Below are 14,755 nucleotides of genomic sequence, written 5' to 3'. Positions count from 1 at the left end.
TATTTCATCAAAATCATTCCATCGGTTCCGCACTGAGGTCGGAACAAAAGGGTTCCAACAATGCCATTGAGCAAAAAACCGACAGTGAACCTCTCGGAGAGACAAACGGGAACGTAAAGCCAACGCTCCAGGCGGCAGCGGCAAGCTAAGCCCCACTCTGGCTAATATTAGGCAACGTTAACTTGCATGTAAATATGTTTAACGTTGCTTTGTTTATATAATTCTAATCTACAATAAATGAGAAAATAGAGTCCGATCCGATCCGGCGAGGGACAACAGGCAGGACTGATCGGCACTCTGACATGCGAATAGACGCTCACAGTCAGGCCTTAGTCTAACTCTGCGTAAACATGTTCTGTATCTCTGTTCTTGTTTCCAAGGTATTCTTCACAAAACAGTACGTTTCGGATAATTTTTCAGAGAAACACATATAACAGCTACAGCTTTGCAACTTCACAGCTCTAATCCGAGGGCTCCTTTCTGCTAGCCAGTTCCAAAGCCCAGTACAGCTACAGACACCGTGCTTTGTACCACTGATTAAGTGAAAAATGGATTAAAACAGATACTCACACTATATGTGCAAGATCAAGTGGCTTTTCTGGCTGCTCGGGAAATACAGGGCGAGGCGGTTCTCTGCTTGGTACGCAACCAAGGGATTTACTAATCGCATGGCTCAGCTTCTTTGCAGGCGATTTCTGTTTTTGAAAAGAATGACAAAAATGAGTTGACTCCTACGAAGAGCAGAGTAGTACGTGCAATCAGGTAACAGAGTACGGAAATGCATAGTGCTAGAATATTCAGAAATATCCATTTACGTTATACCATACCTGAGAAATTAGTACAGAAACTATGTAGGTGAACGGGTTTTGTGGGGGCTTTTGGCGCTATAATATTGAAACATGAAAGTAGTTAAACAAAAGTATGTAAGATCAAGAAATAAAGCAATTTTCTGGTGTTTCTGTCAGGAATTAAACCAGGAGGCAGTCATACACAATGAAGGGATCTATAATCGAATCACAGAATGGTTTGGGTTGGAAGGGACCTTAAAGCTCATCTAGTCCACCCCCTGCCCTGGGCAGGGCCACCTCCCCCCAGCCCAGGTTGCTCCAAGCCCCGTCCAACCTGGCCTTGAACACCTCCAGGGATGGGGCAGCCACAGCTTCTCTGGGATCACCGAGGGAAGGCTGAAAGGCTGCTGACAAGTGCGGCCAAACCCACAAGGACGGATGGACGGCCTAAGTCATGCGCTTCAAACATCTTAAAATGTTCTTACACCCACCGAACCCGTGCCAGCGACGTGGGAGGCCACATAAGGCTTTTACGAGAGCTCCGAAGGAACCCGGCACTTCTGGTTCTCTGGTCTAACCCCTCAACAGCCCGTCTCTCTGTAACCTGCTGGTGAGTTACTCCTCTGTAAATTTTTAATACTCCTGTAAGACATTCCAAAGCAGAACTGGGACCAACTCTCAGGGCACATTCAAATTAAAATTCAGATTAACACTGATCTAAAGAGGAGGCAATGCTCCCCAGGACAGGAGTTACACACATAGTTACAGTTAGTATAAGTTAGTTACTAACAATCACTAATATTTACTAACAATGAAATAAACAATTAGTAATCAGTAAACTACTGAGAATCATCAACTCTGGGCCTCTCGGCTTAGCAACAGAGAACAGGCAATAAAGGCTTTTTTGGGTGGAGAACCCATGCGTGAGGAAGTTGCTCCCTCTGTGGATTTATGTGGGTTGTAGTAGATCGGGATGCATTTTAAGTATAAAGTAAAATACTAATATCAATCGGAAAGCAATGAAAAAAAGAGAAAAATTCCTTTCAAATTGGAAAAGAAAGATGAGCTGAAGGCCCGTGAGGATATATTAGATTAGCTGGTTCCTAACTGAAGATTTATTATCCTCCTTCAACTACCTTACAACTCAAAGTCAATGGGAACTGAGAACTCTAAAAACCACGAATGGAGGCTGCCGCCGAATTCGTGACGATTGTAGTCTTGGGAAAAAAAGAATTACTCATGATCATATTCTGCCCTGAAGTACGAGTCAGAGAAGATTCAAGCAGCAGTTACAGTCGAATTCCAGTCACATGCCTCCATCAGCATCTCACACAGCTTTACAACGCGTGCTCTGGCCTGGTTACCGTATTGAAAGCATACCGTTTCACAAACTAAACCAATTATTCAATATGTTGCAGCCTAATTCCTTTCAGATTCTGGAATTTTCATCCACTAGCCCACAGATCTAACCTGCGAGGCAGCAGAAGGCAGGAAGGCCACGGAGAGCAAGCCACCCAACCACCTGCAGATACCCGGGGAAACGGGCAGCTGATCTTCCCAATATATTATCTTTGGCTCTGCAGACAGAGCTCTTGGCCCTGTCACAGTACCACTGCAGAAATCTTGTGATGGGTGTAAGATTCTGATCTCCTCTCACCAAGAAGGGCTTCCGCAGGAAAGACGTCAAGATCATGAACTGCTTGAGGGGAGTCTCCTCTAGGGAGCTCTGTACAACGGCACCTTCAGAAGCACCTCAGCTTAGGAAGTGCTAAAAAGACTTCCAGACGGTAAGCTGAGGGGTTTCTTGTTTCTGTTTTCGCGTGTTGAGAAAACCTGGTAGATTGCCATCAATGGATGACCCCTCCAAAGAGAGCTGAAGCGCACGGCGCTCTCACTGGGAAAGGTTCTACAGGTGAGGATCAGTCCTTAGTTATTTTGAAATCCTATGAAAACCACAATCCAATCTTTACAGCACTTCCGACTAAGTCCACAGTAAAATTTAAATTACGCACACAAATCTGATGATACCAAAAGTAAAATTCTGTTTTTTCTCAATTCTTCTACATGTTGAAAATTTCCACATATATTTCTCTCTCCGTTTGTTCTCCACCACTTCCCCTTTTAGAGTATTTCCCACTTTACTCTTTACCCGGTTCACCTTTTGGTTTCTGCAGAGAGCATCTATTCTCAGCGTGCCTTTTCTGTGACCCCCTTTTTGCAGTATTTTTAGGCTATTTTAAAGGGTTTTCCTCATTGTGGTAACAAACACTACATCCCATTGTGCTACCCCACCATTTATTTTGTCAGACAAACGCAGCGCTGTCTGGAACGCCGCACAACTGAGCCGCTGCTGCAGCTTCACTTTCCGAAAATTATAGGGGAGAGATAATTTCCATTGATCCCATCGTTTTGATACCGCTTCCCAGTGCAGCTGGCGGGGAAGGCGCAGAGCCGGCTGAATGGCACGTACACCTCTCACCGTGTCGCCTTTCCCTGAGAAACAGCTATTTTATTTTTTTTCCTTTCAATTAGCTGGGTTGTACTTTAGACATCTCTAATAAAAACCACCTCCCTATCATCCCTGTCGCCAGTCTCCACCTCCTGTTTGACATCCTCTGTACGGGGAGAGTACCCCATTCTGCAAAGGTGGGATGCTCGCCCCTGCAGAAAAGCAGAACACAGAGAGCCCCGCGGTAACACAACCCTCTCCCCCACTGCCGACACCCCACAATAGACAATCCCCCCCCCCACCACCACACGCCTCCCCAGACACCACCATCCACTCGCCCATCACTAGCACCCCATTTCTTCACCATCTTCTTCCTCCCCAGCTCTTCCGTCTTGTTTCTTCTCGAATTTGATCTATGTTGGTAACTAGCTGGGGGCAAACTGTGGTTTATGAAGTATCTGTAAGCTCTGTCACAACAGGATCTCAGCTGGTTTAGAACTTGGATATAGTACTGCAAAATTCCCAGTATTCATAAATTTCAATGCTAAATGAGTAGTTGAAACTCATATTAGTAAATTAATTAAAATTTAACTATCAAATAACTAACTTCTATAAAAATAAATAGTTTCAGACTTTGAAAAAGGTTTCACACATTCTAGAGTCCAATTTATGGTCTCATTTATCTTCAACTTTAGATGGGAAAACAGTCTGGTGCACCTTTATTTTCGGAGGCATTCAACCACCTCACATTGCCTTCTGCTACGGCAGCGGAGCCGCAGACACCGGCCAACGCGGCCCTGCGCTCCCCGTGGCTCCGTCCGCGCTCCGCGGGGAACAGCACGGCAACCCCGTCTGGTTGACTTCCTAATGGGCACGGTACGTGGCTGGGCGGGCTTGGCACTGCGGTGGCCATCACACCAGCCTGATGGCACGCATGGCTGATGATCCCCAAAATGTCAGGCACACAAATACGCGCTGTTTATCTGGACAAACATCTCAGCAACCTTCCTGGACTCAGGTGCTCATGGTTTTGGTTCTCCTCCAAACTGTTTGGTCATACAGCCATTTTCCTTCCCCTTTTACCGATCACCTAATTGCCCAGGCATCCGTGAAAGGTTTCTCCTCCGCGTTATTCCCAAGGGTTCACGAGACGCAGGTTTGGCTCCAGCGGTGGCAGCAGCGCTGTGCACTTCTGAGGGCATTAGCAGGGAACGGCTGCAGTGCCTCTGGCGGAGCTCCTGCCTCGCGGCACAACGCTTCTCAAATTGGACAGCCTTTCTGAGACCCTTTCTCCAGGAAACTGGGTCTTTTGCACATCCAGGCCTGCCAGTGGAGGACAGAATCATAGAATTGCTGAGGTTGGAAGGGACCTTTAAGATCATCAAGTCCAACCATTAACCTGCCCTGACAAAACCACTTCTAAACCACGTCCCCAGGACACGGATACTCACCTTTTGCCCAAATCTATCAATAAACATTCCAAAGAAACAGCTTCTGCTTCTTTTTCATCGCGCACAGAATAATTTGTGAGAAACGTTTGCAGCCAGGTGCCGTAAGTGTTTGAGGAATCAGTAAAGCTTCTAAATAGTTTCAATTCAGTGTGCAGTTACCGGACATCCCTGTGGATCCCCTTCCTCTTGAGCTGCTTCTTTGCCATTTACGTTTCGGGGTTCCTGTGCTCTGAAACAACTATGGAGTTCAGACTCAGTGGTGGACTACTGAGTCGGGTATGAACCCAAATAGCCACAACTGTGTCTGTAACACCACTGCCCCCACCGCTTTCCAGGTGATGCAGTTTAATAAAATTTTTCAGCTGAAGCAGCAGTGGAGGTCAGAAGAGATGGGGCGAATGCTATACAGGTCGTCGCAGCACCAGTGCGCGCACTCTGCGCTGCCACTGCAGTCCACAACCAGCAGCGCTCAAACACAGTTTGCACGGTCCGAACCGGTGCCTGCCCACCAGCGAGCACATCTGGCTTCTCCAGGTCCCAGAGAAAGCTCCAAAAAATACAGTCAATACTTCTGAGAGACCGGAATGTTTGTTCTCTTTTGTACCGTACAAGGCTGAGGGAGCCCCTGCTCTGCACTGCACTCCTCAGGGGATTCCACATCCCACTGGTACAGCCGCAAGGTACGGTTGAAATATCTTTCCTATTAACCAGGGAATCACTCTCCCTATGGCACTCATCCTCGGGCAGAATCAAACGCAGCCCGAACGCTCGGGGTTCGGTTATTTCAGCAAACGTATCATTGATACACCAGTCGAGGGAGTCTACACTTGCATTCAGTAAACAATCCCATTTCTATCCAACTTACTCATAAATAAAGCACGACTATAACTTAAGTAGCGATGCCTGCATAAGTGTGCAACTCATCTATAAATCAATAAAAGTAATTTGAAGTACTAGGAACGACTACCGGGGGAATGTTCCCGGGGGGGGCAGCCCCGCACACAGGGAGCGGGAGACCACGGCCAAGGAAACCCCCCCCAAAAATGAGGGCAAGTGCTGAGTGTGTGTTCTTACCCAGGTTTAGACAGTGCGGCGCTGCGCCCGCCTGCGGACCAGCATTACCCTCGGAGCTGCCGGACGGGCACAAACCCGCGGGGCCGAGGTACGCACATCAGACCCACACGGCTGCTTTCTGCTGGGAAAACCAGTGCCTCACCGACAGATCCCACTGCAGAACTGTGCTCCATGCGCCAGAGAAGCGAGATTATCAGTAAAACGCAACTCTGATGTTTCATATGTTCGAAAACACGTTGCATCTGTGTCGTGTGTTGCCACATCCTTTTCATTTCAGAATGGTTCATAGACCCTGTCTGTCCACCCACCTTCCTACCAACGGCTGCCTCTGTTAAAAAACCCCCAACTACTTCCACCATGGAATTAAAAAGGTGGAAACTACAAACAACATTACCAGAAGCTCTCTTTCTACCTTTTTCTAACTCTCTATTTATAAATCACATCCCCCTCTACCAGAAGGGTGTAGTAAACACTCGTTACAACGGGCTTAGAAATTTGTAGGTAATAAAAACTGAACTGAAACTCGGTGGGTGAGAACACTTGTTTGAAAACAGAGGGTTTTAAGTTATCCATTTCTCTCCCTCTCTCTCTTTTCCCCCCTCCCCTCCAACACCTGCCTCATTTTACTGACATTACTTGTAATACCCTGGAGGGCCCAGGAGGCAAACACGACGTGAGGCAGCGTTATCCCCCCTTCTACGCTGAAAACGGGCAACCAAGCAAAAACCATTTTGGAAGTCGGTGCCCAGAGAACTTTCCCTCTTCCCCCCCCAGAGGAACCGTGCCCGGCAGCCGGGCGGGTTGGGCAGCAAGAGGCCAAGCGGGATGTGCGGTGGGTGCAGCGCACGCTCAGGGGCCGGGATGCGGGACGGGGCAGCGGTGGGTGCGCGGGGGCGGCGTGCCCTCTGCCGGAACCCCCCGTGGGAAGGCACCTTCTCCGCCCCAGCCCCCACGCACGGACAGCAGCGGGACAGGGATGCAGAGCACGCCGCTTAATACCGCGTCCCCTTTCGGCTTTGGTTCTGGGGGACTGAACAAAAACGTGTTCAAAATTTTTTAACTGCTTTAACAAAGTCTAAATGGGAAATTAAATGAACCAGAAATATGAGAGATGTGATTCTGCGAGCAAAACCTCATTAGCAGCTACTTACCGTATCGCTAGCCTTTAACCGGGTAGATAAAAGGGTCTGTCTTTAGTTTTAGATTCGATCAGTACCCAGCAGAATGACTTCCCAACGGAAGCCACAGATATTATCACTATAGAAACAACTAAATATGTGTTTGGCTTGTTGATACCTACTCCAAAGCCACCACGGCAAGGGGGCTTATAAATAACCACCAGTCCGTCATTTCCAGCAGGAAGAGCGCTCTGTCTCAGCTACAGTTGATAATAAGCCATCAACTTACACACCAGGGTACGAGCCTTTAGGGTAACTTGGCTATTTTAACATTTTACCTGAAACTTATAGATGACAGGGACCGCTAAACAAAAAATAAACAAACAGAACGAACAATGACTAATCTACACGCTTTCAAAATGAACAATTTGATTTTCAGTCCTGCCGCGTGTAGGTAACTAAACGAATCGCTGCTTAAGGCTATTTAAAAAAAACAAAATTGAAATAGGCCAGAAGGAGAAATTTGGAAAGCGTTTGAAGTTCCCCCCCCCAAACAGGCCCCAACACACACTGTGTTCATGCAGCAAAACCTCTCTTTTGGAAAAAGGTTTCTACCTGAACTTGCATATATATATATAAAAATATATATAAAATCACTATAGTAATATATGTATTTTCATATATATACATAAAATCACTATACTGTGTGATTTATAGTATCAAAAAATTATCAAAGGCACTTCAGAATTTCAGGAAAAAAGACCCTTATGAAAATACTTACTACTAACGCTTATTCTGGGTCTTGGGGCTCCAAAACTTTGAAAATACATCATACAACCCTGAGCTAGATCTGGCTGGGTTGAAAACCCAGGAAAAATAAAAGTCTTTTTTTATTGTCTGAGAGTACCAGCTCACAAGTGACCGCATTCCCCAACCTGTCCCCTGCAGACCTGCTCCCCACCAGGGATCCTCCACGAAACTTTGAGGCTGCTTAGTCCCACCGGAGAACTTTGCCATTTTCTGCACTTTTTTGCACCTTTTTGGAAAACAGAAGTGATCCAGACTGGATACCTTCAGATTCATTCCCTCTCATGGATGTTCTTCATCTTTTTACCAGGTGCAGCTTTGCCCCTTTACCAGCAGCACTAGCCCCCAGCCTAGCGAAGGCAGGAGCGTCCTACTGGGGTAAGACTTTTTACTGGGGCACGGAGTGACAGGACGAGGGGGAATGGCTCTAAACTGGAAGAGGGCAGGTTTAGATTAAACATGAGGCAGAAGTTTTTCCCTGTGAGGGTGGTGAGGCACTGGCACAGGTTGCCCAGAGAGGTTGTGGAGGCCCCATCCCTGGAGGTGTTCAAGGCCAGGCTGGAGGTGGCCTTGGGCAACCTGGGCTGGTGGGAGGTGTCCCTGCCCATGGCAGGGGGTGGAACTCGATGATCTTCAAGGTCCTTTCCAACCTAAACCATTCTGTGATTCTATACTGAAGACTGATGTGAAAAACTTCAGGTTCCCTGACCTCACCACCTGAGGGATTTCACTGGCTGTCATTTCACTGGCAATACAGTCCAAATCCAAAATTATGATTTTTTTTTTTAAAGACAATTTTTAAATTTTCATAAAATTAACACACAAGACTTGCAAAAGTTGAGAATGACTACAATAAAAAATATGTAAGAGACCTCTCTCAAAAGACCCCTCTTCCGTGCTCAGTTTACAGGAGACAACCCAGCCTGTAGTAGTATTTTATGGAGCCCTGATTTTTTTAGTCCATTTAAAACACTTTGTTGCTTGAAGAATGCAGGAAATGGTTAAAAATGCTCAGCTATACATTTTTAGAGCTACAGCCAGAACTATTTCTTCAAACTACAAGAACAGAAGTGCTCCTTATGATTGCCTTACTGTTCACTGAAATCCCTCAGATTTCTCCGTTCTTCTCCTTGATTTCTATCTTTTGTCTTTGCTTCGCCTTAAGACAACCCTTAGCCTCTTCGTTTCCTCTTTCGCTGATTTGGATTCTGACTCTGCTGAACAAGGCCTGTAGATCTCTCCTTCACTCTCCCGCCTCCGTTCTCTGGCTCAGGCGCGGGCACTCCTCCGGGGTCGTGCACACCACCTCCCCCGAAGGGAGCGGGTTTACACAAGCGCACCTTTTGGAGCGTGCCTTCCACGTCACCTCCTGCTGCCACTTCTTACCAGCGATGCTACCTCTTGTTTCTCTACCAGACAGCCAACTTTGCTGCTGCTACAATTCCTTCTACAGACTTCTGCACCGATTGCTTTTACGTGTCGATGCTTTCATTAGATACTAAAATCTCGCCGCTCTCAGGGTTCCCAGCTGTCACTATTTTCTTTCATACATTCTTTCCTTTTGTTCTGTAAAAACTGTTTCCCAATCCTGTTCCCGGTAATCTTCTGCCTCCAGTTCTGTGCTTTGTTCAGTGTTGCTTCCGTAGGTGCAATTCCCTCTTCTCCCTCCACCCGAGGAGCGCGGAAGGAAGCGGTTCCGGAGCCACCACCCGGTCCTGAGGCCAGACGCTGGGGATTCCCGACCTGCAGGGCACGCTGGCTGCACCCCGGCTGTCCGGCGGGCACGGCTCCTGCCCGTGTCGGCACCCAAACCTTCCCTTGGAGCTGCTTGGGGGAGCGCCGTCTGGGCCACGCTGACGCTCGGCATTACTCCGACTTTTCCCTTTCCGTAACTCCCCGCTCCTCCAATTCACATTAGCTCTTAAAATAAACTTCTTCTGCGCAGCCTAATAAGAATCAAATGCCTCAGAATGAATACTGGACCAAGACGGGATGAGATTGACAGATCCCACACCCAGAACGGGGACACCCAACTCGCTGCAAACGCGGGTCAGAGCCTTCAGGGGGAAACGGCTGCCTTGAGTCAGAGCTACTCTCAGAGACGGCTTTCTATTAAAAAATGCATTTATAGATACATAAGGGGATAAGAATCTACTGGTAGTTCTGATTAAACATTCCAGAAGGTTATTACCCACACAGTTAAAAAGGGACAATATTTAAGACCACATTTTCCTATCTTCGCCTTTCAACTACTGAATGGTATTAAGCCCCAATTTTCCAAATTAAACAGTAATACTATAATGACTCTTCCTCATGAAGATAATTATTAATTATAATCCAATCACCATTTGAGCTTCTCTTTGAATAAGTAGAAGGTTGGGCTTAATCTTTTGCCATAAAATAGGGGTTTATATCTAAAATCGTCTATTATTTCTTGAGATGTGATTATCGTATAGTCATCGAACCAAATGTTACTTCTCACATAATTTCTTTAAGGCTTTTTAGTTAAGAGTTTTCAGTGCATATATTCACAATTTTCAGGACAATGACAATACTGATTTTTTCTCTTAAAGAAATACTATCTTTAAAGATGCCACTGGGATAAAGTTCCCTTCTAGGCACAGCGTTTGTGCGAACTAGTTCACCTTTTGGGGAAGGAAAGGTATTGCAAACTTTAAGTCTTTTTAAGCTAGAAGAGAGGAAAATATAAGAAAAGTAGGACCGATGTGAAGAGGGGAAGAAACTTGTGTGCTTCAAACAGCACTGAATACAACGACAACCATCAATGAATTAACAACATGAATTGTAATAAAAACAGTACACTTCACCTATTTACACGCTTTTGCTATTTGAAAACCTTTAAAAGTCCTACTGTGCAGTTCTACTATAAAAACTTTAACTTTCAGAATAAATCAGTACAGAAGCGGTTGTTTCAGCATGACAAACAAAGGTGAGTTACCCAAGAGGAATGCTCCTTCATCTGATGCTGGTTGCTATGAGGACCATTTGCATGGCCACGCCAAAAACAGTTTTGACAGAGCTGGTAGTTGTGGCACTGCTGGCATCGGTACCGGAAACCCATCATGCTCTCGCACCGGCAATACGAACATTCCACGGGATGGAAGACTTGGCGGAGATGGGGAAAGAGGGGAAAAAACAAAAAAGTAATGAGCAGACTTTAGGAAAACCTCAACCATCAAATTGCATTGGAGCTTCCAACCCCCGCCCCAGGTTCTTAACCATTAAACCAACTCATTATTCTGGACAGTCATGATTTTGAGTGCAGAGCAGGTAAGTTCAGTAAGATTACCCATAAATGTAAGCTGATGATAACACAGCAGTTCCATCTGACAGATTCAGTATCTCTTCTTCAGCCTTCTCCCTTCTCAGATACACTCAGACCCCAAAGTCTCCATGAACGCCCAACAACGCCGAGCATCCATACGAGCGGGCAGGGAGAGCAGAAAGGCTATATTCACCCACGTTAACTTCTGCCCAAGGAGACCACTCTGCCCTGGAGCCCGCTGAGAGAGCTTTTCACACAAGAGGCAAATTCAGAGGTCCACAATGGGCTTCTGCTCTGAACCACCTCTCACCGTGGACCTTCCCTCACTCTTCCCCGACTGTGAGCCGCCTCTGGTACCTCCATAGCTTACGGGGAAGAAATCCCCAACGTACCTCTAAATCTTAACATCACGAGACCTGGAAAATTAAATTAGGTGTGACATGCAGAGTCACCATCAGAAGTGGGCTAAAAGAATCAATAAAGAAATGCTTCTTCCCTGTTCTTCTACCCATGAACAATCGCAGACTTGCTCCATTTAAGAGAGGAGTCTTCAGAATAAACAAAAGTGGAATGTGAGAATGAAGTAAGGGAGATATCTTACTGTGTCAACTGCATCTCAAAAGGGGAGGCACAGGCACTAGTGTGGAAGGATGATGGTGAGTTACAGGAGCAAATGGTTTAGCGTTGCTGCGGGTCTAGAGCGTAAGTAATTCCAGGCGGGTATAAATAACCGGGCTGTGGAGAAGACAGTGGGAAAAAGAGCAGCTCGCTGGCCAGTCAGCCGAAATTCTTACATATGCCTGTTATAAACTACTGAAAGAGGCAAGAGAAATACTTAGGAGGAGTCTGAAGTTTTGATCTATGATGAAAATCACGACTTATCTGTTCCAACTGAGACTTGGTGCAAAACTGCACAGGGCCACAACGTTAATGCAGAGGGACGGCTCCTGCCGGAAGGTGTGGGCAGTTAAACAGTGCAAAGTGCTGACTCCGCACGAGGGGATGCACGTGCCAAAACTGCCGAAAACACACGAGTAACAATTAAAGCCAAGGCAACTCGAGCATTGACCTGGGCAGAAACGCCATGGATAATTAGGCTGAGACGATCAGGCGATGACGCTTTACTGCAGCGCAGAGCGACACTGTATTAAGCGCCACTTGATCGTGGTGGGCGATGGCAGTATACAGATGCCCAGTGGGAACGGACTGCAGAGGAACTGGAGACTTTTTTTTTTTCTTTTAAAAAAATACAAAAGGTAGAGGAAGCAATGAAAGGAAAGACTTCCAGATTTGTTTCAAACAGTAGCTAAGAACTGGCTGAAAAAGATGACAAGTGACCTTAAGTCAGCATGCCAGCAGAGTGATTGTGTGAATTTTACGAAGCAGAAGAGAGAGAACACGACTTCAGTGCAGCACATGTCAGTAAACTCATGAGAATTAGCAGCGAAGCTACAACAAGAAACAATGCAACAGGAAAACTGAGTCAGAAGAACTGTCGGTTCCTTAAAGAACCGCTGCTAGAGAAACAAGCATAAAGTACCTCAGTGCAGAGGAAAGAGCAGACTGTATTAAAAGACCAGTGTGGCTAAAATTAAGAATCTCTCAATAACCTAAAATTCAAAAGGAAGCCTACAGAAGCAAAAACTGGGACAAATTAATAATGAGGGTTAAAAGAATAACTCAAATACTCAGAGACAAAGTCAGAAACCCAGAGAAGAGCGGGGGATTTAAGAGGGACGTTATGAGAATTGTAATGCTGATCCTTAAAAAGGTGTGAAATCATACATATGTAACTACTCACTTCTCATGTTATTTTAGCTTGGAGAAAACGTACTGGAACAAATAATAAAGCAAAGTACTGGAAGGACCTGAAGGACAACAGAGAGATGAGCCATGGACAACGTTTGCCAAATCAACCTAATGTCTTTCCATTACAGAGTAATTGACCTTGAAAATAGGAAACAGGCATCAAATGTCATCAATTTTTCATTTTACTTCAGTTACTTCTTACAAAATTGGTCTCCCGTGATATTCTCATGACAGGGGAAATACACAATAGATGAAAGGGCTGAAACTTGGATGTGACTCTCCTTGGAAAAAGACCAGAGCGCCGCTAACTGCCAAAACGGAAAGACCTAATAAGCGAAGAGCTTTATTTGCGGTCACGCACTGGTCAATATGTTTCATAAACATATTGAACCGTCATCAAAAATGTCTGATTTGGGGCATCCCATTTCAAGGAAGATGTGGGTTAATTATATGTAGAGGAGAAGGCAACAGAATTGTCTGAGCAATATCTAGTAGAGGTCTCAGCTAGGAGCAGGCTGGGAGAAGGTTTCATCAAACATGCGAGAGGTACAAAAATAGCAGTATGTTCTCCAGAGCCAGTGGCAAAAAACCAGGTACTTAAGGTTCTAAATTGCAATAAGAAAAAAATCATGCTAGAATATTAGAAAAAAAAGAAAGTTTCTCACCCTAAGAATAGTGACAGAGTGATCTATCCCCAGCTTCAAGCCCAAGGAGGTGTTGAAACTTTTTGACAGCGGATTTTAAGCGGCAGCGAGGCAAACGTTTCAAGAATGTTTACATGAATTCAAGTTTACCTTCGGAAAGGGAGACGGATGAAGTCACAGGTTCCCAAAGCTTTTTTTTTTTTTCTTCCTGTCCCTCCTGCCCGCGGCCGGGCTGCCGCCTCCTGTGACACCAGAGCGTTCGCTCGCTGCCTTAAGGAAAGCCATGTGCTGGTCTCAGCTGACGGCGGCGCGTTCTGTCTACCTCCGTGCTCCCCTTCAGCTCGTCTCTTCTTCCCTGCCCTCCCGAAACTGTCTCTTAGCTTCCCCAACTCTATGTGTTTAGAAGAGATGCCTAGTGGTGAAAAGGGGACAAAAGTACTACAGAGTCCTGAACTAAAGAATCAAAAACTTGACATGGATATGCTTGATTTCGGAAAGCAAGAACAACATTCTGATAAAATAAAACACAACGGAAAATAATAATGGCGACATAATAACGGAGTACTGCGTCCAGCTCCAGAGGCCCCAACATAGGAGAGACATGGACCTGGTGGAGCGGGGCCAGAGGAGGCCCCGGAGATGCTGGGAGGGCTGGAGCCCCTCTGCTGGGAGGACAGGCTGGGAGAGTTGGGGGGGTTCAGCCTGGAGAAGAGAAGGCCAAAAAGGGGAGAGCTCAGAGCCCCTTCCAGTGCCTAAAGGGGCTCCAGGAGAGCTGGGGGGGACTCTGGGTCAGGGAGGGGAGCTGTGGGACGAGGGGGAACGGTTTGACACTGACAGAGGGGAGATTGAGATGAGATATGAGGAAGAAATTGTTTCCTGTGAGGGTGGTGATCCCCTGGGGCAGGTTGCCCCGAGAAGCTGTGGCTGCCCCATCCCTGGAGGTGTTCAAGGCCAGGTTGGACGGGGCTTGGAGCAACCTGGGCTGGGGGGAGGTGGCCCTGCCCAGGGCAGGGGGTGGCACTGGGTGGTCTTCAAGGTCCCTTCCAACCCAAACCTTTCTGTGATTCTATGATAGTAGTCAATGTACAGCAAAAAGCACACTCTAAAAATGATTGGTAAAGAGAAGACTGGAACAATCACAGAATGGTCAGGGTTGGAAGGGACCTCTGGAGATCATCTAGTCCACCCCCTGCCAGAGCAGGGGCACCTCCAGCAGTGGCACAGGACGGCGTCCAGGCGGGTTTGGGATTGCTCCAGAGGGGGAGACTCCCCCACCTCTCTGGGCAGCCTGCGCCACTGCTCCACTACCCTCAAAGTAAAGAAGTTCCT

At 46.6% G+C, this 14,755-nt stretch overlaps 1 protein-coding gene across 1 annotated transcript in view; it reads right to left on the bottom strand.

The window, feature by feature from the left end:
- Window positions 1-566: 566 nt before the first annotated feature.
- DTNB (dystrobrevin, beta) overlaps window positions 567-14,755 on the bottom strand; it is a 58,066-nt gene continuing 43,877 nt past the window's right edge. The window contains exons 7-8 of the mRNA XM_009890364.1: window positions 10,647-10,813; window positions 567-695 (exon numbers count right to left, since the gene is read on the bottom strand). Coding sequence (XP_009888666.1) covers window positions 567-695; window positions 10,647-10,813 — 296 coding nt within the window. The remainder of the gene's footprint in view (window positions 696-10,646; window positions 10,814-14,755) is intronic.

This window comes from Charadrius vociferus, unplaced genomic scaffold (genome assembly GCF_000708025.1).
Source record: "Charadrius vociferus isolate BGI_N301 unplaced genomic scaffold, ASM70802v2 scaffold647, whole genome shotgun sequence".
NCBI classification, from domain to species: Eukaryota; Metazoa; Chordata; class Aves; order Charadriiformes; family Charadriidae; genus Charadrius; species Charadrius vociferus.
Note: the sequence above shows the minus strand (reverse complement) of the source record. Positions and strands in the feature narration are given on the sequence as shown.